The 24,061-nt window shown below is 42.2% G+C and overlaps 1 protein-coding gene across 2 annotated transcripts in view; it reads right to left on the bottom strand.

Annotated features, from left to right (window-relative positions):
* Positions 1-18,795, bottom strand: part of ACADM (acyl-CoA dehydrogenase medium chain) — a 36,588-nt gene extending 17,793 nt beyond the window's left edge. The window contains exons 1-7 of one of the 2 annotated variants that reach the window (XM_051857585.2): positions 18,626-18,751; positions 13,676-13,736; positions 9,848-9,935; positions 6,326-6,423; positions 6,153-6,222; positions 5,442-5,542; positions 4,807-4,887 (exon numbers count right to left, since the gene is read on the bottom strand). In XM_051857585.2, the coding sequence (XP_051713545.1) occupies positions 4,807-4,887; positions 5,442-5,542; positions 6,153-6,222; positions 6,326-6,423; positions 9,848-9,935; positions 13,676-13,735 (498 nt within the window). In that variant the 5' untranslated portion in view covers position 13,736; positions 18,626-18,751. Of the gene's footprint in view, positions 1-4,806; positions 4,888-5,441; positions 5,543-6,152; positions 6,223-6,325; positions 6,424-9,847; positions 9,936-13,675; positions 13,737-18,625 lie in introns of both variants that reach the window. The other variant, XM_002715911.5, reaches the window with a different exon arrangement.
* Between the last annotated feature and the right edge of the window lie 5,266 nt (positions 18,796-24,061).

Genomic DNA, 24,061 nt, shown 5'->3' on the forward strand with positions numbered 1-24,061 from the left:
TACACACTTGGATCTGCCTTTTACAGTTCATTATTACAAAGTATGAAGGGTGGATTTAAGGGGAAACATGATAACTTACTACCTTCCAGGTGCTTTAATAAGAATATTAAAATATCTGAATGACATTACTGCTGACAGAATTTAAATTCATATGAGAAAATGACAATAAAACCATTCACACATTTATTGAACACCTATACAGTATGAAATGGTAAAATTATAAAAACAAATAGAACCTGTCCCTTAGTACCATATACGTATTCTGGAAAAGCTTTCTAATGGTCAGGGATGCTCCCAAATGGGGCTGCTTCAGAAGGTGCTGACTCCCAGGCACATGAGGTATGGAGACATGAGCTAGATGGCCTTTTGACAAGGATGCTTACAGACGGTTTCAGCTGTTAACTTGGGTTAACTGAACTAGGTTACTCTTGTAACTAGATTCAATATATTCAGCATCGTAACAAAATAAGGCTATATGCAAATGAGCTATCCAGAAAGACAACACTTTACCAAAATTCTGTGTTAAGAATCGTCAGTTTTTTTCCTGATTATATTAAACATTTTTCTATAGTAAGGCAGTGTTTAGAGTTTATGATGTATATAGATCTGTTTTTTTCTGTTGAAAAAAAAAAAAGGGGGGGGCTTGTCATTGCTGGCTCTTCAGAGTTATCCTACTCATCTTATGTGATTATTTCTTAGGAATTAAATTTGGTTTTTCTAATCCTTAGTAGCCTTTTTTTTTTTTTTTTTTACAGGCAGAGTGGACAGTGAGAGAGAGAGAGAGACAGAGAGAAAGGTCTTCCTTTGCCGTTGGTTCACCCTCCAATGGCTGCCGCGGTCGGCGCACCGCGCTGATCCTAAGCCAGGAGCCAGGTGTTTCTCCTGGTCTCCCATGGGGTGCAGGGCTCAAGGGCCATCCTCCACTGCACTCCCTGGCCATAGCAGAGAGCTGGCCTGGAAGAGGGGCAACCGGGACAGAATCCGGCGCCCCGTCCGGGACTAGAACTCGATGTGCCGGCACCGCTAGGCGGAGGATTAGCCAATTGAGACGTGGCGCCGGCCTTATTAGCCTTTTTTATTGCAACTTGTTCCCTTCTTTATAACACTATACAGTATTATATAAAATATATAACATATAAAGTGTCAGTGTGTAAAAATAAAATATATAGTATATACATAATATGTAATATTAGTTGACATGATTTTCTCTAATGTTAGAGTTTCTTGAGGATAGAAATGATATCTATTGGTATTACTAAGGTCTAATGTAGGCTTTTATTAACCCAAACAAGTCATCCTCACCATTCTAAATAGTTCAGCTTATAACATCTAAATGTTGCCAAACTGATAAATCAAGCAAAGCCAATCAGTAACATTGTTTTATATATATAACTTATGATTTATTTACTTACGATGAACAATTTTACCTATAATGTATTCTGAGTAACAATCTAAAAAAAGTCTATCAGACTGTGAATTTCTTGGAAGCAGGGCCCTTTTTTTCTTTTATTTATTTTCATTTTATGTAAAAAAGTGGGAGGAGAGAGGGAAGTAGGCAGAGAGGCAGATGGAGATCTTCTACTAGCTGGTTCACTCCCCACAGGCCCACAATAGCCAGGGCTGGAGCAAGCTAAAGCTGGCTAAAGCAAGGAGCAAGGAACTTAATCTGAGTCTTAAACCATCACCTGATGCCTCCCAGGGTATGTATTAGCAAGAAGCTGGATCAGAAGTAGAGGAGCTGAGATTCAAACCATCCCTCTGATATGGGATGCAAGAGGCCCAAGCAGTGACAACCACTGCACCAAACACCTATCCCAGGGGGCCGGCTTATCACTGTTTTATTCTCTGTTCATCTGGCACAGCACTGGTAGAAATATCTGAGTAAGGGTAACATACATTAAAAAAAATTGTAAATTTATTTGAAAGACAGAGGCAGAGACAGAGACAGAGAGAAGGGGAAGGAAAGAAACAGAGAGAGATATCTTCCATCTACTGGTTCACTCCTCAATGGCCACAACAGGGCTAAGGCAGGTGGAAGCCAGGAGCAAGGAGCTCCATCCTGATCTCTCGCAAAGGTAGCAGGGGCCCAAGTACCTCAGCATTCCTCCACTGCCTTTCCAGCCAAATTAGCAGGAAACTATATTAGAAGCAGGGGACACAAAAAAGCACTCTGATATGGGATGCTGGCATCCCAAGTGGTGGCTTAACCCACTGTGTCACAATGCTGGCCCTCAATATTAACTTTTATTCAAGACAATACCACTACTTTAGATTTGCATAATTACAAAGCAATTTTTCATTAATTCTCTGCTTCATTTCTTTGATTAGCCTTACATTCTAAAGGAGCTTAAGGTAGCTTATATGTTTTAAAAAATAAAGTGAAAATACAGATAAATCCAGAAAGTCATCTTTTGCTGCTTTTCCCAGGCTATCAGCAGGAACCTGAATTGGAAGTGGAGCAGCCAAGACTCGAACCAACACCTACATGGGATGCTGGCGTTGCAGGCAGTGGCTTTACCAGCTAGGCCACATGGCCAGCTCCCATGCAGCAATAATTTTAAGAATACTGACCGTGATTTTAAGTTAACTGGATCTCAGCTCAGTGTAAATTAGTCAAAACTTGTAATTCATATACCTATTAATAATTTTCCCCCTTGAGAACTTCCACTTTGACTATGACCTTGTCTAAATAAGATCGAAGTCGGCGAACTCAAAAGGCTTCCATAGCCTTGGAAACTCATGACTGGAGCATAGGGAGATTACTGATGCCATAAACAGGAGTGTCAATTTGTTAAGTCAACAACAGGAGTCACTGTGCACTTACTCCTCATGTAGGATCTCTGTCCTTAATGTGCTGTACATTGAGATTTAATGCTGTAACTAGTACTCAAACAGTATTTTTCACTTTGTGTTTCTATGTTGGTGCAAACTGTTGAAATCTTTACTTAATGTATACTAAACTGATCTTCTGTATATATAGAAAATTGAAAATGAATCTTGATATGAATGGAAGGGGAGAGAGAGCGGGAAAGGGGAGGGTTGCGGGTGGGAGGGAAGTCATGGGGCGGGGGGAGCCAATGTAATCCATAAGCTGTACTTTGGAAATCTATATTCATTAAATAAAAGTTAAAAAAAAATAATTTTCCCCCTTGACTTCATATCATAAGAACAATAAGGGGTGGCAGGTGCCGCGGCTCACTAGGCTAATCCTCCGCCTTGCGGCGCTGGCACACCGGGTTCTAGTCCCGGTCAGGGCGCCGGATTCTGTCCCAGTTGCCCCTCTTCCAGGCCAGCTCTCTGCTATGGCCCGGGAGTACAGCGGAGGATGGCCAAAGTGCTTGGGCCCTGCACCCGCATGGGAGACCAGGAGAAGCACCTGGCTCCTGGCTTCGGATCAGCGCGATGCGCTGGTCGCAGCGGCCATTGGAGGGTGAACCAACGGCAAAAGGAGGACCTTTCTCTCTGTCTCTGTCCACTCTGTCAAAAATTAAAAAAAAAAAAAAGAAAAAAAAAGAAAAAAGAAAAAAAAAGAAAAGAAAAGAAAAGAAAAAAGAAAAGAAAAGAAAAGAAAAGAAAAGAAAAGAAAAGAAAAGAAAAGAAAAGAGGCCCAATGTTGTGGCATTAGTAGGTAAGGCTGCCCCTATGATGCTCGGATCTCTTATGGGTGCTTGTTCAAGTCCTGGCTTTTCCACTCCCAATCCAGCTCCCTGCTGATGGCCTGGAAAAAGCAGAGGAGTTGCTTCCATGTGGAAGACCTGGATGAAGCTCCTGGCTCCTGGCTTTGGCCCTGCCCAGAGAGAGGAAAGGCAGAGAGAGAGAGGTCTTCTATCTGATAGTTTACTCCCCAACTGGCCACAACGGCCGGAGCTGCACCAATCTGAAGCCAGGAGCCAGGAGCTTCTTCTGTGTCTCCCATGTGAGTGCAGGGGCCCAAGGACTTGGGCCATCTTCTACTGCTTTCCCAGGCCTTAGCAGAGAGCCAGATTGGAAGTGGAGCAGCGAGGTCTTGAACTGGCACCCATAAGGGATGCCAGCAGTTCAGGCCAGGGCATTAACCTGCAGCGCCACAGCGCTGGCCCCTCAAATAAATAAAACTTTTAAAACAACAATAAACAAAATGAATTCCTCATTAAACAGATCTCTCGTGGGTGGAAATAAGGGGATAATTAGACACTTTCCTGTCATCCTGGAGACATCATAAGTAGATTATCTTTCTCCCAGAATAAGCAAGGGGATTATTATGCTTTCTTGGCACCCCAAAAAATCACTGTACCTAAATATACTGCTAACTTCTGTCTTAATTTCATAGCCGAATATGTACTGTGTTAGCAAGCTTTTGTTACAACAACAAAATATCTAAGACAAGCTATTTATGAGAGATTTATTTTGGCACACAGTTTTAGAGGTTTACCGTTTTAAGACTGGGCAAGCCTCTCTGGTTTGGTTATTTGGTGAGGATAGAGGATGGCAGTGGTGAAGTGTAGAGGAAGGAACCCATGATAAACAAGAAAGGAGAAAGGGTGGTTAGGCCCAAATCAGTTTTTACAACCAACTCTCACAAGAACTACCTTCCAAGAGCATGATCGAGTGGCTAAGGATAACCAGATTAGGCCTCCCTGTTCTTAGTGCTACCTACTTATGACTTTGGGATTTAATTGTCTGCATGAGTTCAGGAGCCATACACTATTCAAACCATAGCACGTTTAGAGTGAAATGGAGAAGTAGCACCTTTGTTCCTTCCCCCTTTTATTTTTTTGGATGTTCCCTTCCAAAATGTGAAATCAAGCAGCAGCTATACATACTCACACACATCAGTGGCTGTTCAGTCATTCTTCCCAAATATTTTTGTTTTTGTTGTTCATTTCCAGCAATAATAACAGGAATTTGCTACCAGAAAATTGAAATTAAAAGCAGCAAAATATTTTTATTAGATATATAAAATCAGAGACATGCAATTCAAAACAGAAAAAAAGAACGACTTTCCCCCCGAGGGGTAAATCCCAAGAATTGGCCTTTACTCTGCCTCTAATTTAGAGAGCTAAAACCAGGTGGAAATATGTAAAAACCTACAACAGTGAAACACAAATAAAGAATTAAATTTGAGACACATGACATGGTATATACAAATCAGGCCTCCTAAGAATTGCTCACTTTCAGCACTGCTGGGGTTGACCGCAAGCCATCCTGATTCTGCTCCTGTATGCTGGCTTTAGCCCTTGCCCTTGCCTAAGAATTGCTACTGACACTGCAGCCAACGTATACTGTTTCCCCACAAGGACAACCAGGACTCCAAATACTGGAGAGGAAAGCAGCACAGTGGTCAAGGCTCGAAATCAAAACTACCGAATATTTTGTTCCTTTAAAAAAAACTGTTTCACCAATTAGCCTCACCTGGTAGTAACTGTCTCATTAATAAGCAATTAATTTTCTAAGTAACTTACCCCCAAAGAATTTGCTTCAATAGCAGTCTGAATCCCTGTACATCCATAAGCCAATTCTTCAGCAATTAAACAAGCATCAAAACTTCCAAGTCCAAGACCTCCTACAGTATGAAAGTATTTTATGAGCCCTTGATAATACAGAGTACAACTCAACAGAAATAAGGATGAACAATTTTAATTACTTTCCATATGACTTAATTTATTTTAAAAGATTTACAAATACAATGTCTATAGGTGTTTTGGCTGGCAATGTAAAACAAATTATACTTTTCTAAAACAAGGTTTAAAATTTTCAAGAAACTCTTAACTATTTGCAATCTGGACCTATATTCTTGATTCAATCTGATTTTGTAAAAACTTGCTTCAACTCAGTTAAAACTCTGACCAAATGATCCAAGAAAGAATGACAATCTCACAAAACATAGTCCCAATAAAATGTAAAATAAAATGTAGGATTAAATGCAACAAATTAATCAGCTCTAAGAAAAATGTTACCGAAATTTATTATCAATTTAAAGTCGGAACCAGTTAAAAAGAAGGAGAAATGCCTCTAAGTTTTGAGTACAAGCCTTCTAAAAGCAGGCAAATACCGTAATCTTAACAGGGAGATAAAAGTAGCAAGTCAAGTCACTTAATGTCAGCAGATATTTCAAAGAATGAGTTTCAGAATTTTTCTTGTTCACATGCATTAAAAATGTGCATAAAACTTACCACAACTCTCTGGAATGTGTGTATTAATTAAACCAAGTTCCCAGGCTCTTTTAATTAGAGGGACAGGGTACTAAAAGAAAAAGGAAAGTTATATTTAAAACCTAGGTAGCTTGATTTTATGATCTTATTAAAACAGTAAAAGGCATTTCTCTTCTTAAAATACATAAACTTACTTCACCAGTTTTATCATATTCCGCAGCAACTGGCATTATTTCTTCTCTGGCAAATTTACGAGCAGTAGCTTGAAATTCTTTCTGCTGTTCAGTCAACCCTAAGGGAAAGTTATTAGAAAATATTAAAATAGGACAGTGAGTTAAGGAAAAACGCCCCATGAAGATGGTATGTGGAAATTTTATTTTTAAAATGGGGACTTTAGCCCCTGATTTTCACAAAGTCTAAGACTACAATGCAATTTCTAAGCTTTACAAATAACTTTTTTTTATTTACTTTTACAAATAACTTACTGATATAAATTTGTAAAACTCACAGGAGTTTTTCTTTTCCAACTGATGAGGCAAAAATAATTTTTTAAAAACTTATTGGGGCCAGCACTGTGGCATAGCAGGTAAAGCCGCTGCCTGCAGTACTGGCATGCCATATGAGCACCAGTTTGAGTCCCAGCTGCTCCACTTCCAACCCAGTTCTCTGCTATAGACTGGGAAAGCAGTAGAAGATGGTCCAAATCCTTGGGCCCCTGCACCCGCATAGAAGACCCGGAAGAAACTCCTGGCTCCTGGCTTCAGATTGGTGCAGTTCCGGCCGTTGCGGCCAGTTGGGGAGTGAAGCATCAGATGGAAGACCTCTCTCTCTGCCTCTCCTTCACTCTATAACTGTGACTTTTAATTAAAATAAATAAATCTTTAAAAAAAATTAGCACAAAGAAACTGGTGGAAGTAGTGGAAAGATTTCTTAAAACATAGTAATGAAATGTTGGTGTAATTCTAATAAGTTGTATCCAAACGTTTATATACAGTAAGGGTTATTGTAAACTTAATGAAATGAATAAGTGGCTGGACTTGAGAGGAGCCGATCATGAACTGATTTGTTTAAAGATTTATTTTATTTATGTGAAAGGCAGAGTTGCAGAGAGACAGAAAGATCTTCCATCTACTGGTTCACTCCCTAAACGGCAGCTCAGTAAGGGCTTGGTCAGGCTGAAACCAGGAACCTAGAACTCCATCCAGGTCTCCCACATGAGTGGCAGGAGCCCAGGCACTTGGGCTGGCTTCTGCTGCTTCCCTAGGCAAATTAGCAGGGAGCTGGATTGGAAGCAGTGCAGCCAACTTGAATCAGTGCTCATATGGGATGACAGGGTTGCAGGCAGCAGCTTAACCCACTGAGCCACAACACTGATTCCTAATTGCATTTTTTTTTTCAATTCAGGCTGTCCAATGTTTTAATGTGGTTGCATCCAAAGGCAATGATAGGTAAAATACAAGTAAGTCATAGGGTATCTCAGGCAAGGGTGACCTGCATCTCATATGGGAGCAACTGAATTCTAGTCCTGACTCCACCTTCCTGCTAATGTGCAATCTGGGAAACAGCAAGTTCAAGCCCACCTGAGTTCCCAGTTTTGTAAGCACTGTCCCACCACTTGCCCCAGAATCACTTAGAGGTAGCAGGCAACTGGGGAGTGAGCCAGCAGATGGGAGCTTTTTCTACCTATCTCTCAAATAAAAGTAAGTGAGTACATTTGAAAGTTTTTCATTTAGTTTTATTTCTTTGAAAGCAGACACACACACACACACAGAGAGAGAGAGAGAGAGAGAGAGAGAGGGAAAGGGAGAGAGGAGGAGAGGGTTAGGGGGGAGAGGAGAAAGAGGAGAGGAGCGAGATGGTCTTCTGTTAGTTCACTCCACAAATGCATGCAACAGCTGAGGCTGGGGCAGGCTGAAGCCAGGAGCCAGGAGCTGCATCTGGGTCTGCCACACGAGTGGCAGAGACCCAAGGATTATAGCTGTCACCTACTGCCTCTCAGGGTGCACACAGCAGTAAGCTGAATCAGCAGCAAAGGTAGGATTTGAATCCTATGTCCTAAGCAGTGGCTTAACCACTGTGCCATAAGACCCACCCTAAGTACATAAATAACTGCAGTAATCGTCTGTATGGAATGTGAGAAATTAAATGTGAAAGATAGAATTTCAGTGCCAAACTGAAAAGTATACCATCAAATGCCTCATTTTATACATAGGGAAACTAAAGCAGAGTGAGGAAATGATAGCCCAAGAGTCTCACCAGGAACTAGCAGCAGAGTTTCAGTCCAGTGTTCCCTACATCAGTACTTTACTTCCAAGATAGGGACCAGCCAATATCAAGGTTGGGGTGGATAAAGGGTAGACAGGGATCTATCATGAGTTATTTAGTAAGAAACTATTTTGATCCAGTCACTATGTGCTGGAGAGCTTATCTACAGCATATAAGTTAATCATCAAAGAGTTCCTGTGTTACAGATATTAACCTTCTTTTATAAGGATCTAGATGCATATTCCTTAAACTGAGCTCCACAATCTCTTTCCCAACCACTCAGACTTAACTCAAACTGTCATACTAGAGAGCAACCACACCAAATCAATGTTAATATTTAAATAAGTAAGAAAACCCACTGCCCTAAAGTGCTATCCTTATACTACCTAGAAATTTTCCATTTAATGCTGGGAGAAAACTATAAATAAGGAAAGAAATCTCTAAGAAGAAAACAAAAATAATGACCCCAGAGAGCTTTGAGATTGTCAGTTTTACCTGGGTCTGAATTAATTATCTAAATTGCCTTTTAACTATTTTCTGAGATCAAATGAACTGAGAAAATGGGTTTTTAACTAGAGGAAATATAAAAATTTTTAAGCAAGAAGCACTTTAGAAGGCAATGGATGCCAAAGATAGGGATTATTATTTAAAATTTTTGGCCTGAGGTTTTCATTTTATAAAGGGGAAGCTGTCTCTCTGACACATGGCTCCCTTGTCCCAAGACTGAGAATGTTATCTATTAATACCACAATTGCAGTTCAGACAGTTATGACCAAAATAGCCTTTCACATCAGGGATGTGAAGCATCCAACATGTGGGCCATATAAGATCCATGAAATCACCTGGTCTGGCCCTACCAAAACAACTATAGGAATCATAATTCAATACATTTATAGCAGGCTAATTTTTGATTTATAGTAATTAATTCTGTATGGCCTGTGAACGATGTTATAAATACCCAAATGGCTTTTGAAAGGAAAAAAGGTTCTCCACCCTTATTACCAAACATGTAGCATTGTGCATTTAAGGAATGTTTTTTTTTTTTTTTTTTTTTTTTTTTTTTGGAAGGCAGAGGGGTGTTGCAGGCACAGACAGTGGCTTAACCCTCGTTCCATAAAGCCAGCCCCTGAGGGGTGTTTTAAACAGTATTTGTTGCATTCACATCTATAAACTGAAGTTTACTCATATACACCAGTAAATATGTCATTTATTTTGGACTATATGCACTTAGGAAAAAGGGAAGATATGTATGTAGATATGCTCTAACACTGGTCTAGCATACAAGGTAGTAGGCTGAAGAAGAAAACAAGATCAGGAAGAACGACTGTGACTGTGAACAATTTGTGAGTGGTGATTGGTTCTACTGATCAACAAATATGAAGTTTGCTTGCAAATGCATTCCACACAAATATAGATCTTCACATATTTAAAGTCAAAAGTACATAACATACCAAAACTAAATCCTAACCCTGGTTGATGTTTTGGGATGGCTTTTGTATGCTGTAATCTCCAGTCAATACGAGAAATACTCCTCAGGACCTGTAAAGGACAATTTTGTTAAAATAAACTTGATAAATCAAACATTAAGGAAGAGAACACTGGCACTTGCTTAAGCATACTCAGGAGCACTATTTCACAAGTTATTACTACTTAAATGCCTCCTATTATAATTTAAATATGCCAATTACCAATTATTAGATACCTATGTAAATATTAAAAAAGTAATGAAAATAAAATTAATAGGTGACTTCTGCACTACTGAAGTGGAGAGTCCCGGGACAAACAACAATCAGAGATAACAGTAAGACTGCGGGTGACTATTCTGGAAATCTCACCCATAAGCTCCTAGGACACTGGTGATCAGGCAGGTCAGGTGAGAACAGGATGAGCTGTACTGTGGTCAAGAGTTGCTGCACTCACTGACTTCAATAACCTGTCCCTGTGAGCCTCACGGGTATGCCTCTGAAAATCTTCCCCCAGAGGAGCCCATTTTCTAAGATCCCTCACACAAACAAAGCAAATTATATTGTAAAGCCATGCTCTATATTTTCAGGTGTTGTCTATAGGAATTCTTTTTAATTTTTATTTTTTTCTGACAGGCAGAGTTAGACAGTGAGAAAGGTCTTCCTTCCGTTGGTTCACCCCCAAAATGGCTGCTACGGCCAGCGCGCTGCGCTGATCCGAAGAAGGCAGGAGCCAGGTGCCTCCTCCTGGTCTCCCATGCAAGTGCAGGGCCCAAGGACTTGGGCCATCCTCTGCTGCCCTCCCGGGTGACAGCAGAGAGCTGGACTGGAAGAGGAGCAACCGGGGTTAGAACCCGGCACCCATATGGGATGCCAGTGCCACAGGCAGAGTATTAACCAAGTGAAAGAACAGGTCATCAAAGAAGGAGGTACCTTTCTCTGAAGGGAGGAGAGAACTTCCACTTTGACTACGACCTCGTCTAAATATGATCGGAGTCAGTGAACTCAAAAGGCTTCTATAGCCTTGGCAACTCATGACAAGAGCCTAGGGTGATTACTGATGCCATAAACAAGAGTGTCAATTTGTTAAGTCAACAACAGGAGTCACTGTGCACTTACTCCTCATGTAGGATCTCTGTCCTTAATGTGCTGTGCATTGAAATTTAATGCTATAACGAGTACTCAAACAGTATTTTTCACTTTGTGTTTCTATGTTGGTGCAAATTGTTGAAATCTTTACTTAATATATACTAAACTGATCTTCTGTATATAAAGAGAAACGAAAATGAATCTTGATGTGAATGGAAGGGGAGAGGGAGCGGGAAAGGGGAGGGTTGCGGGTGGGAGGGAAGTTATGGGGGGGGGAAGCCATTGTAATCTATAAGCTGTACTTTGGAAATTTATATTCATTAAATAAAAGTTAAAAAAAAAAAAAAGAGGATTAACCAAGTGAGCCACGGCACCGGCCCATCTATAGGCATTCTTATAATACTGTAAACCAGAGGTCAGCAACTTACAGCAGCCATATTGGAACACAGCCACAACATATTGTTTATTGTGGCTTTCACAGCAACACTAAGCAGTTGCCACAGTAACCATAGGGTCCACAAAGCCAGAAATATTTAGTATCTGTCCTTTAAAAAACAAGTTTGTACTACTTACCTTAGAATCAGAAATATATTTGTTTCTTTAAAAAGACATTAAAACTTACAATCTGATACAAATTTGTTTTACAATCCAATTTTATGTTCATGACAATTAATAGAAACAAAACTCACCTTCCGCATTTATTACAGTTACCTAACTGGAAGCTCTAATGTGCTCCTGAGTAAATATTTGAGGACAGCCAAAATCATACAATTTATAATTCAAAGGATGTCAATGGGGGGCGGTGAAGCCACTGCCTACAGCACTGCCATCCCATATGGGTGCTGGTTCAAGTACTGGTCTCTCAATTTCTTTCTTTCTTTTTTTTTATTTTGAAAGATTTATTTATTTATTTGAAAGAGTTACAAAGAGAAGGAGAGGCAGAGAGAGAGAGAGAGAGAGAGAGAGAGAGAGAGGTCTTCCATCTGCTGGCTCACTCCCCAGTTGGCCACAAAGACCAGAGCTGTGCAGATCCAAGTAGCTGGGTCTTCCCATGCAGGTTCAGGGGCCCACACACTTGGGCTATCTTCTACTGCCTTCCCAGGCCATACCAAAGAGCTGGATCGGAAGTGGAGTAGCCAGGACTTTGAACAGGTGCCCACAGGGGATGCTGGCACTGCAGGTGCTATGCCACAATGCTGGCCCCCTCACCATTTTTGATCCAGCTCCTGTTATTTTATGGCCCTGGAAAGCAAAGAAGATAGACCAAGTATTTGGGCTCCTGCGCCCACATGGGAGACTCAGGTGAAGCTCCTGGCTCTAGCTTTTGGCCTGGCCCATTCCTGGCCATTGTAGACATTTAAGGAGTGAACCAGCAGATGAAAGATCCTTCTAATTCTTTTGAATAAATAAATCTTTTTTTTTAAAAAAAAAGATGTTGTTGATGGAACCATTCTCAGGCAATCTTAATACGCTAGATATTAAGAGAAAAGAGCAGGTGAACAATATACTAGTTTCTAGAACCAAATTTCTTGTTTTTTTTCATCATCTGCAAAAAGAAACTGTCCACTCTGTAGTTTACAATTTCAGCTTAGAAAGGGAATTACCTTCAGTTAAAATGACAATATAATTAGACTGTCAGATACTCTAATTCAATTAGCCATTTCAAAATTAAAGCACAGGTCATACTAAAATTTTGGAAAAATAATTATACAGTAAGAAAACTCATTTTATTTGCCATTTTCATTAATTTTATTTCAGAAGAAAACATAGCTTCCTTAGTCCTCATTGTCCAAATGTGGTGCAATGAGAAGGCTGTGCCAAGATGGCCACTGGCAAGCAAGCGTCAGGTACTCGGAATGGCTTCAGAACCCACCTGGCAAAGGAGCCTGCCTGGCAACAGGCAGTGATTGGTTACAGCATAAACTGCCCCTTGACTGGATGGCTGCCTCTGTTATATCAGCTGCTGTCCCAACTGAAATAGAGAGTCTGCAAGCTGCTAGCCTCTGGCCCACTTTCACCTGCCTCCCGGTGTCCGTGTGGTGACTCTGCACCTCTTGCCCCCACGTTGCTTCTCTCAGAATAAATCCACAGCAACATCTGGCATTCAACAGTGGGGCTCCAACTCATGACCCTGGGATTAAGAGTCCCATGCTCTATCAACTGAACTAGCCGGTGAACCAAAAGTAAAAGGAGGAGCCGAGAAGCGGCATTATGCTTCTGGGAATCGTGTGCCTAACCTGGGGTCACTTTGACTGAGGACAAGGACAAGGAAAGGGGCATAGGAAGGGTTTTGTTTTGTTTTGTTTTGACAGGCAGAGTGGACAGGGAGAGAGAGAGAGACAGAGAGAAAGGTCTTCCTTTTTTGCCCTTGGTTCACCCTCCAATGGCCGCCACGGCTGGTGCGCTGCGGCCGGCGTACCGCGCTATCCGAAGGCAGGAGCCAGGTGCTTCTCCTGGTCTCCCATGGGGTGCAGGGCCCAAGCACTTGGGCCATCCTCCATTGCACTCCCGGGCCATAGCAGAGAGGTGGCCTGGAAGAGGGGCAACCGGGAAAGAATCCGGCGCCCCGACCAGGACCAGAACCCGGTGTGCTGGCGCCGCTAGGTTGAAGATCAGCCTATTGAGCCGCGGTGCCAGCCAGGAAGGGTTCTGTGCTCACCCTCACAGAACCGAACAACACATAAAACACAGAAGGGCCTACTTGATGAAATCAAGGAGGGACCTCACCAAGTCCAATACGCTGTCTCTCTCTGTTACGCTGGGCGCCAGATGTTGAGGTGGATTCATTCTGAGGAGAAGCACAGTGGGGGCAAGAGGCATGGAGTCACCACAGACACCAGGAGTCAGGTGAAAGTGGGCCAGAGGCAAGCAGCTCGCAGACTCGTTAATTTCAATTGGTCAGCAGCTTATACAGCCAAGGGACAGTTTAAGCTGTAACCAATCACTGCCTGTTGCCAGGCAGGCTCCTTGGCCAGGTGGGTTCCGAGCCATTCCTGAGTAACTGATGCTCACTTGCCAGTGGCCATCTTTGTACTGCCTTCTCATTCCACCACATTTCACAGAGCCAGACATAGTGGTCTTACCACTACCACAATTAGAACAAGCCTGTATTCTACACCAAAAATTTCATGTCAGCAAGCAACATAAAATCGTTTTTCCTGGAGCTAACAATGAGCCAATGCAAACACCTAGTGCACCCTTGCAAGAATTTCACCCCCCTCTCCCTGTAGGACCACTGCAACAAGCAGGAGTGAACCCATGAGGCCTTGCTCTTAATAAGCTCTGGCAAGTGGATGTCACCCACATTAACTCCTTTGGTAAACTTAAGTTTGTCCATACGGTGGTAGATACTTATTCAAAGACTGTATTTGCAACAGCCCAATCCGGAGAAAAGGCTAGTAATGTAATAAAGGCGGTTAAGTCAGCCATGCTGGTCCTCGGTGTCCCCTGGACCATAAAGATAGATAACAGGCCAGCGTATACATCACAGGAATTTAATTCCTTCTTGAGGTCCTGGAACATACAGTCTGCCATAGGTATCCCATAAAACCCACAGGCAATCATTGAAAGAACTCATAGGACAATTAAAGATCTCTTACAAAGACAGAAAAACAGAGTGTCTCAGCTTTCCATTCCTAAAATACTCTCCGGCTCTTCAGCCAGATCCAAATGCCTTAAGGACTGATTCTGAGGCCAGAGTGCTGTTTAGGACATCTGCCATTCTATGAGTCTGCTGTGTATCCTGCTTCCCATGTTGGATTGTTCTCTCCTTTTTAATTCTTTCAGATAGTATTAGCAGACACTAGTCTTGTTTATGTAATCCCTTTGACTCTTAATCCTTTCATTATGATCAATTGTGAACTGAAGTTGATCACTTGGACTAGTGAGATGGCATTGGTACATGCCACCTTGATGGGACTGAATTGGAATCCCCTGGCACGTTTCTAACACTACCATTTGGGGCAAGTCCGATTGAGCATGTCCAAAACTGTACATCTCCTAAAGAAAACCTAAATGAAAATCTCTGCAAGTGAGATCCCACTGGAAAGAACAGGTCATCAAAGAAGGAGGTACCTTTCTCTGAAGCGAGGAAAGAACTTCCACTTTGACTATGACCTTGTCTAAATAAGATCGGAGTTGGCGAACTCAAAAGGCTTCCATAGCTTTGGCAACTCATGACTAGAGCCTAGGGAGATTACTGACGCCATAAATAAGAGTGTCAATTATTAAATCAACAACAGGAGTCACTGTGCACTTATTTCCCATGTAGGATCTCTGTCCTCAATGTGTTGTCCAATGTAAATTAATGCTATAACTAGTACTCAAACAGTACTTTACACTTTGTGTTTCTGGGTGGGTGCAAACTGTTGAAATCTTCACTTAATATATACTAAATCGATCTTCTGTATATAAAGGTAATCGAAAAAGAATCATGATGTGAATGGAATGGGAGAGGGAGCAGGAGATGGGAGGGTTGCAAGTGGGAGGGAAGTTATGGGGGGGAAAAGCCACTGTAATCCAAAAGCTGTACTTTGGAAATTCACATTTATTAAATAAAAGTTTAAAAAATGACAGAAAAACAATCATATGCCCCCAGACCAGCAGCTTGCTTTGACAGAGGTGCTTTTCACTATCAATTTTCTTACTTTTGATTCCCAAGGGGTCAGCCCAGCTTATAAACACTGGGGATCCTTTCCATCCCTGACTCTGGCCCCTATGGTTAGGTGGAAAGACCCCCCTGACAGGAGAATGGAAGGGACCACATCCTCTGCTAACCAAGGGCCAAGGATATATTTGTGTCTTTCCAGAGAATGTGGGACAGCCCATTGGGTGCCAGCCAGAAACATCAAGCCTACAACTGACAATCAGAACCAGCTGAACAAGACTGAGAGTCCGCCTGTTAGTGGATGCACCTGCTACTGATTGTCAAGCCACTGCCCTATCATCCTGCCCTAAGGAACTGCCCTTGCTACATCCACTACTGTTTTATACCCCACTTAGCTCTGGTCAGCCATTTGAACAGCCAACAGCCTGGGTGCGGACACGCCATTCCTGATTACCATTGTTTCTCATTCCTACCCCCATCTGAGCAAGCACTCCTGTGGTCTCCCATTTGAGGGCTGATTAGTCAACAGTGGGTAAGATCTCCTGGGGGACAATCTAAGACAGGCACAGCTGCATGAAGAGACCACATGGAAATGGGGTCAACAATGGTATGGCCAAAGATCATGCCTCCCATTGCTCAAAAATAAACAAAAAGGGGAAATGTGGTGGAATGAGAAGGCCATACCAAGATGGCTGCTGGCAAGCAAGCATCAGTTAGGAATGGCTTTGCAAACCACCTGGTAAAAGGCAGTGATTGGTTACAACATAAACTGCCCCTTGACTGGATTGGTTGCCTCGGCTGTATAAGCTGCTGTCCCAACTGCAATAAACGAGTCTGAAAGCTGCTCACCTCTAGCCCTTTTTCACCCGACTCCTGTGTCTGTGTGGTGACTCCACGCCTCTTGCCCCCACTGCGCTTCTCCTCTCAGAATGAATCCACTGCAACATCCAAACCCACCTTGTTTACAGAAACAGCTGTATATACTGATTTACTGTATCCCAGGTCAAGCCTAAGAATAAGCCTTGGAATAAACCTAAAAATATTTTTATTCCTATTTTGTAAAATAAGAAACAGAGGCTCAGAGGGGTAAATAAAATTATCCGAGATCATTTCGCTCTTAGGTAACAGAACCAGGACTCTAACATTTACCATCAAAAGTCCAAACTATTGGGGCCGATGTTCAGGTACAGCAGGTTAAGCTGCCACCTGTGACCCCAACATCCATGTGGATGTGAGTCCCAGGTTTTCCACTTATCATCCAATGCCCTACTAATGTGCCTAAAAAAGCAGAGGAAGAAGGCCCAAGTGCTTTAGTCCCTGCACCCATGTAGGAGACCTGGAGAAGTTCCTGCTTGTTACAGTCATTTGGGCAGTGAACTAGCTTTTCCCTCTCTAATTCTGCTTTTCAAATAAATATTAAAAAAAAAGTCTATGCTATCAAACATGCTGACATACTTAAGAAAAATATCCCACAAAAGTCATATCAAAAAATCTAACTGAACACCAATGCACAAAAAAATCAGACCTCACAAAGCTGGTGAAATGGTCTGCTGAGAGACTTAAATAGAGGATTATTTAGCAGATGTAATTTACAAAGTATCAGTTTACACAGGATTTTTCAAGAAAACATGTTATATAAATCAAAGTGCAAAGGTTGCTACAGACAGGGAACACTGCTCAGAAACCTGTTTTTATTACACAATGTTACCCATTTAATGAAGTAGATGACTTAGAAAAAAATTACAGGAATACCACCAGAATTAGAGTTATAATTGCTGAATTTTGAGTTTTGATTGTAGAACTATCTTTGTGATCTTGGAGAGGTTACAAACTTCTAGCTTTAACTCAAACCTGGAGATGGAACTGATCTTACTGGGTAATTTTGGATGATTAAAAAAGGACGTTTTGAAAGCCTAATGTCATATACATATTGATTTTATTACTTCAGGCCCTCTGCCCAGAACAGTAGACTTACAAATATCCAAGACAGTGACTTAAACAAGCATCAATTCTGCAATAACATCACTACAGTCTTCCACATTTCTTGAAATGTTTACGAGTCTTAGTTTTATGGTAGTATCAAGAGAGAAATAAGATCAGGTTTTTGTAGACCCTTTCTTGGAGAGAACGAAAAAAAATCTGTTTTCCTCTTTTCAAAGTTAAAAATAATTTTTAAAGTTCCCCAATTTCTGCCTTTTGGAGTGCATTAACTTACGTACCACTACCAAAAACTGGGCAACAATCCACTACAACAATCCTACATCCTAATACCGCAGTTTTTTTGGTCAAAGACCAAACTTGAATTCAATTTTAAGTGACATTTAAGTGGCAATCTTGTATGAATATATCAGTAAGACTTAAGACATCAAAACGAATCTAAGCGAGTGAAACATTTAGAATCTGTGGGACACTGGGCTGTACGGACAAGCTTCACGGAGAGTTGTGGGGCAGGTTTTCTAACTTTCTTTGAAGGTACGCAGTGTGGAAGCGCGTCCTCCGCGTAACAAAACCCACGGAGCAGCTGCTCTATCTTCTTCCCCCTTAGCGATTTCGCATTGAGGGAGAGACTAGCAGGAGCCTAACACTTTTTACTCCACATACTTTCAGAATGACACCTACTTTATTTTTACGTTCTCGGGCTGGGGATAAAGGACCAGCGGCAGAAGGAGCTTTCTGCAAGACAAACTACGCCAGTTCTTCAAAAACGGGGCCAAGGTTCCAGGACCCGCGTAACGGGGTGGGGTTCCTGGGCTAGAGAGGAAAAGGCTATTCAGAAGGTAAGACCTCCTCTCTGCAGGGCTCAGCGGCCGGTCGGTCGGAAGACTCGGGACGGTGAAAACCTAAGATGCATCCCGCCCTGGAGGAGGTGCGCAAGAAAGCACAGCGAGGGTGGAAATTCCAGGACTACGCCCTGGAGCCGGGGTCAACCCCACCGCACCCGACGCAGGCTCTTTCCTCAACACCGCTTCCTACCCTTCTGGGGCCGCACCTGTTTTCGAGCCCCTGGCCCCCTCTCCAAACCCCACAGCATCCATGCCCCAGCCCCACCGCAGCCCTGGTCTCCGTCTCACCCCGCAGCCTCGACTAAACGCCGCTGCCATGTTGACTCCCGGTCCAGTCACTCAGACGCCAACCCACCCAGCCGCACCGAGCAGCCGTCAGACTCCGCGGGCGCGCGGGTCTCATCTGGTCCCGCCTACCAGCAAGAAGGGGGCGAGGCCTAGGGGGCCCGGAGAGGGCGGAGAGACGTGGAGGGGCGGGGCCGCGCGCGAGTTCCTGCCGACGCATGCGCGTTGGTCCTCGCTGCGCGGTGCCCGCGACCTTGGGCCTTTGAGCTCAAATGTGGCTCCCTGCCTGGGTGACGTTGAGGGTGACAGGAATGCAGTGAAGGAGCCCCGAGGCGGGGCGTGGCGTCCGGGAGCGCCTGGAGTCGCAGAGGGCCCGGATGGGGGCGAGGCGCGACTTGGGGCAGGCGGGAATCTGGGTGAGAGGGCGAAGGGGGCGTGGGGGAAGAGCATGCCTCTGCGCTCGTCCTTGACCTTTACCCAGCGACTGAGCAGAGCCCAGTCTGAGTGCACTTCGCTCCTAAACGGTGGCCCTGAAGCGAAAGGATGTCATTTAAACAGGGGGATCTAATTCCATGAGCAAAGCAGACGTTTTTGCGTATTTCCTGGGTGGTTTATTATTGTCCAATTGTTTTGGATATGGCGAGGTTCTTGGAAGTTAGGATGCAGTTTGAGTCTGGCCCAGAGAATTTACCTTAGACGTGAATAATATCTTTCTGCAGAATTCTACTTAAAAACACTTTCTCTTTCAATTTGACCCAGAGTCTGGAGATGTTACTTAGGAAGTTATAAAGCTGGAGGGATTTGTAAAACTGTCGGGTATTTCGTTGTGAAAGTCGATAAAAATCCCATATTCAAGGCACTAGTGTAATTCCCAGGACTTTGCAATTTCATTGCTGCCATCTTAGTTTAAGTGTTTGCCACTTCACCCTTAAATTATTAACTTGCTGATAAAGACCCCCCATAAGCTCATTTTAAGTTAACTGTTTAAATCCTATTTGCTGTGTTTGCACTCCCCTACTTTGTCCACCAGGAATTTATAATGTGTTTATCCAGATTGGGTATAGGCAGAATGTTAATCAGGTGCTCAATTCAAAGTTAGAAGCTCCAGGGAAATTCAGTAAAAGAGGGCAAAACTGGGTTTTTCACGAGGTCCGCAAGAAAGCCTTCAGAGAGGTGAGTAAAACAAAATAGTCTTAAAAATGGATAGGAATTCGTAATGGTCCTGTTATTTTTTTCTAGTGTCTTATTTTGAATATTTTAAACTCAGAAAAGATGAACAAAAACTACAGAATCACCCAAATGGCAAATACTCAGATGCAGGTATTTTGCTGTATATATATTTCTATGTGTACCTATGTGTTTTGTATTCTATTTATTGTTGAAAATAAGCTGTGAACAAGATACCTTGCTTCTAAAGACTTTAGCTATATGTCTCCTATAAAAATGTTGTCCTGCATGACCACAAAGCGTTTATTACACCAATGAAAATTGTTATTCTCTATCAATTCCTGTCCAATCTTCAGATTTCTCCAGTTGTCCACATTTTTGAGCCTGGATCTTGTAAATGATCACCCACTGCAGCTTGAGTTTTAACTTTCTTTAACCTCTTTTAAACCTAAAACTTTAATCCATTTCCCCCCAGTAATGCTAATTTTTTTTTCTTTAAAAGACCATTGTCTTGAAGAATGCCCTAATTTGGAATTGTCTGATGATTTTGAATCTCTGGATCTTATATTTCCTGTAAATTGCAGGTTACTAGAGGTTTGCATAATTCAGATTAAACATATGACCTTTAGAGGTCATACCAGGTAATTCGTATTGCATCATACATGAGACCTTGAATGTCAGGTTTGTGCCTCTTGTGATAATAAATTTTGTCACTTGAGATAGTTCCTCGTATGCTAAGGATGTATCTTTTCCCATTGTAATTAAGAAGCAGTATATAGGGTGACATTTGTCATCATTCCAAACAACCTTTCACCTAAATTTTGCCCCATTGGTAGAAATAGAATCATCATTAATGCCTTTTTCTTGGGCAGTGTTCCATAATACTTTCATTAGCTTATAGGTGAAATAATTCAAATATTCCCTTATATTCCTTCCTTGCTTGCCGCTACCTCTAAGCTAAGGAAATATGATTTGAACAGCAAGCCATCTTTAATTCTTTTTTTCCTTAATAGAAACAGAACAGATTTCATGTAGTTCATAGATACAGTTTTAAAAAATATATTTATTTATTTTAAAGGCAGAGTTATAGAGAGGCAGAGACAGAGGCAGTGAGAGAGAGAGAGGTCTTCCATCTGCTGGTTCAGTCCCCAAATGGCCACAATGGCTGGAGCTAGGCCCATCCAAAGCCAGGAGCCAGGAGCTTCTTCCGGGTCTCCCACGTGGATGCAAGAGCCCAAGGACTTGAGCCATTTTCCACTGCTTTCCCAGACCATAGCAGAGAGCTAGATAGGAAGTGGAGCAGCCAGGTCACAAACAGGGGCCTATATGGAATGGTAGGTGGCCACCCCCATAGATAAAATTCTAAGAATATAATGATGCTCCCCTCCCTCCCATTTCCTTTTGAATTTTTGTGATAATGCTTTTAACTTATAGTCAAAGATTTAATGCTTTATAAATAAAAAGTTCAAGAAGTAAAAAGTAAAAGCACTATACTTCAGTAGGAATATAGGCAAGAGCTATAAACAATATTCAGATGAAAAGATGTCAGTTTCACTCATATACATTAAATTTAAAAGTAATCCTATGATTAAACCGTAATAGTATATCATTCTTAACAGTTTGTTTGACAAATATATAAAGTTTGACAAAACTGTCAATTTTACTCATAAATTTTTTTAAAACATTTATTTTATTTATTTGAAAGAATTGCAGAGAGAGGAAGAGACAGAGAGAAAGGTGTTTCATCCACAGGTTCACTCTCCAGATGGCCGCAACAGCTGGGGCTGCGCCAATCTGAAGCCAGGAGCCAGGAGCTCCGGGTCTCCCACGCGAGTGCAGGGGCCCAAGGACTTGGGCCGTCCTCCACTGCTATCCCAGGCCATAGCAGAGATCTGGATGGGAAGAGGAGCAGCTGAGACTAGAACCAGTGCCATATGGGATGCCGGCCAGGGCATTAACCCTATGCTCCACAGCGCTGGCCCCCAATTTTTTTTTTTAACTTTTATTTAATGAATATAAATTTCAAAGTACAGCTTATGGATTACAATGGCTCCCCCCGCCATAACTTCCCTCCCACCCACAACCCTCCCCTTTCCTGCTCCCTCTCCCCTTCCATTCACATCAAGATTCATTTTCAATTCTCTTTATATACAGAAGATCAGTTTAGCATATATTAAGTAAAGATTTTGACAGTTTGTACCCACATAGCAACACAAAGTGAACAATACTGTTTGAGTACTAGTTATAGCATTAAGTCACAATGTACAGCACATTAAGGACAGAGATCCTACATGAGGAGTAAGTGCACAGTGACTCCTATTGTTGACTTAACAAATAGACACTCTTGTTTATGGCATAAGTAATCACTCTAGGCTCTTGTCATGAGTTGCCAAGGCTATGGAAGCCTTTTGAGTTCACTGACTCTGATCATATTTAGACAAGGTCGTAGTCAGAGTGGAAGTTCTCTCCTCCCTTCAGAGAAAGGTACCTCCTTCTTTGATGGCCTGTTCTTTCCACTGGGATCTCACTCACGGAGATCCCAAATTTTTTTTAAAGATCTATTTATATACTTGAAAGTCAGAGTTACACAGAGAGAGAAGGAGTGGCAGAGAGAGAGAGAGAGAGAGAGAGAGATCTTCCATCTGCTGGTTATTTGAGAGGTAGAGTTATAGACAATAAGAGACAGAGGAAAAGGTCTTCCATCCGCTGGTTCACTCCCAAATGGCCACTATGGTAGGAGCTGAGCCAATCTGAAGCCAGGAACCAGGAGCTTCTTCCAGTCTCCTGCGTGAGTGCAGGGGCCCAAGGACTTGAGCCATCTTCCACTGCTTTTCCAGGCCCCAGCAGAGAGCTGGATTGGAAATAGAGCAGCCAGGATTTGAACCAGTGCCCATATAGGATGCTGGTGCTGCAGGCGGAGGATTAACCTGTACCACAGTGCTGGCCCCTCCATATGAATTTTAGGATCGTTTTTCTAGATCTGAGAAAAATGCCCCTGGTCTTTTTTTTTTTTTTTTTTTTTTTTTTTTTTTTTTTTGAGATTTATTTATTTACTTGAAAGGCAGAATTACAGAGAGGCAGAGGCAGAGAGAAAGGTAGAAGTCTTCCATCCGCTGATTCACTCCCCAGGTGTTCACAGTGGCCAGAGCTGAGCTGATCCAAAGCCAAGAGCCAGGAGTTTCTTCTGGGTCTGCCATGTGGGTGCAGGGGCCCAAGGAGTTGGGCCATCTTCTACTGCTTTCCTAGGCCATAGCAGGGAGCTGGATCAGAAGTGGAGCAGCCAGGCTTAAACTGGCACCTATGTGGGATGCTGGCACTGCAGGCCTCGGCTTTACCTGCTACACCACAACTCTGGTGCCTGTCCTTATTTTTTTGATTGGTATCATATTAGTCAGTAAATTGCTGTGGGTAGTATGGAAATTTTGATTATATTAATTCTTCCAATCCACAAATATGGAAGGTTCTTCTTTTTTTTTGGTGTCAATTTTATTGAAATATAATTTATATTCAATAAAGTTTATCTTTTTAATGAGCTTTGACCACTGCATACATATGTACCATCTCAGTCAAGATATATAATATTTTCATCATTCCAAAAAGTCTTAACTTTTTATTTCTGATTTTTAAACCCCTGGCCCATTCTTGACCACAGTAAAAGATTAGACTGCCTTAACTATAATTTTCATGTCAGAAGTCTGACTCAATACCTTTTACCTCTTGGCACACTGAATTGCTGATACCTTGTTTGTTGACACTAACATTAGATATCTGTCTAGCTATCTTCAAGTTCTGGTCCCTGTATCAGCAGCAATTTCTTGTTTCAGTTTATGGTTTCATGTGACACTTGTCTTTTATAAACCTCTGTTTTTGTTTGTTTTTTCTTATTCTGATAGCCATAAGATCTTTTCACAAATATCCTAATTCTCTTCATTTGGGCATATGGTAAAATTGTACTTTCTCACCCATTTGAAGTATGGCCATGTGCCTTGTGACTTGGTTTGGCCAATGAAATATGAGAAGTAACATTTGTCACTTTTTGGTACAGGCCTTTAAGACCACCATGCCATATCTCTCCTGCCACAGCAACAAGAAGTATTCCAGATTTTGAGGGACCCATTAACCCATATTCTAAAGTTTGGATATGTGTAACAGGGTCCCTCACCTGACTCGGTGTCCAGAGTAAGAAATAAAGTTTTGGGACCAGTGTTGTGGTGTAGTGGGTAAAGCACTGCCTTCGACGCTTTTTTTTCATAGGGGTGCCAGTTCAAGTCC

Source organism: Oryctolagus cuniculus, chromosome 7, assembly GCF_964237555.1.
Source record: "Oryctolagus cuniculus chromosome 7, mOryCun1.1, whole genome shotgun sequence".
NCBI lineage: Eukaryota > Metazoa > Chordata > Mammalia > Lagomorpha > Leporidae > Oryctolagus > Oryctolagus cuniculus.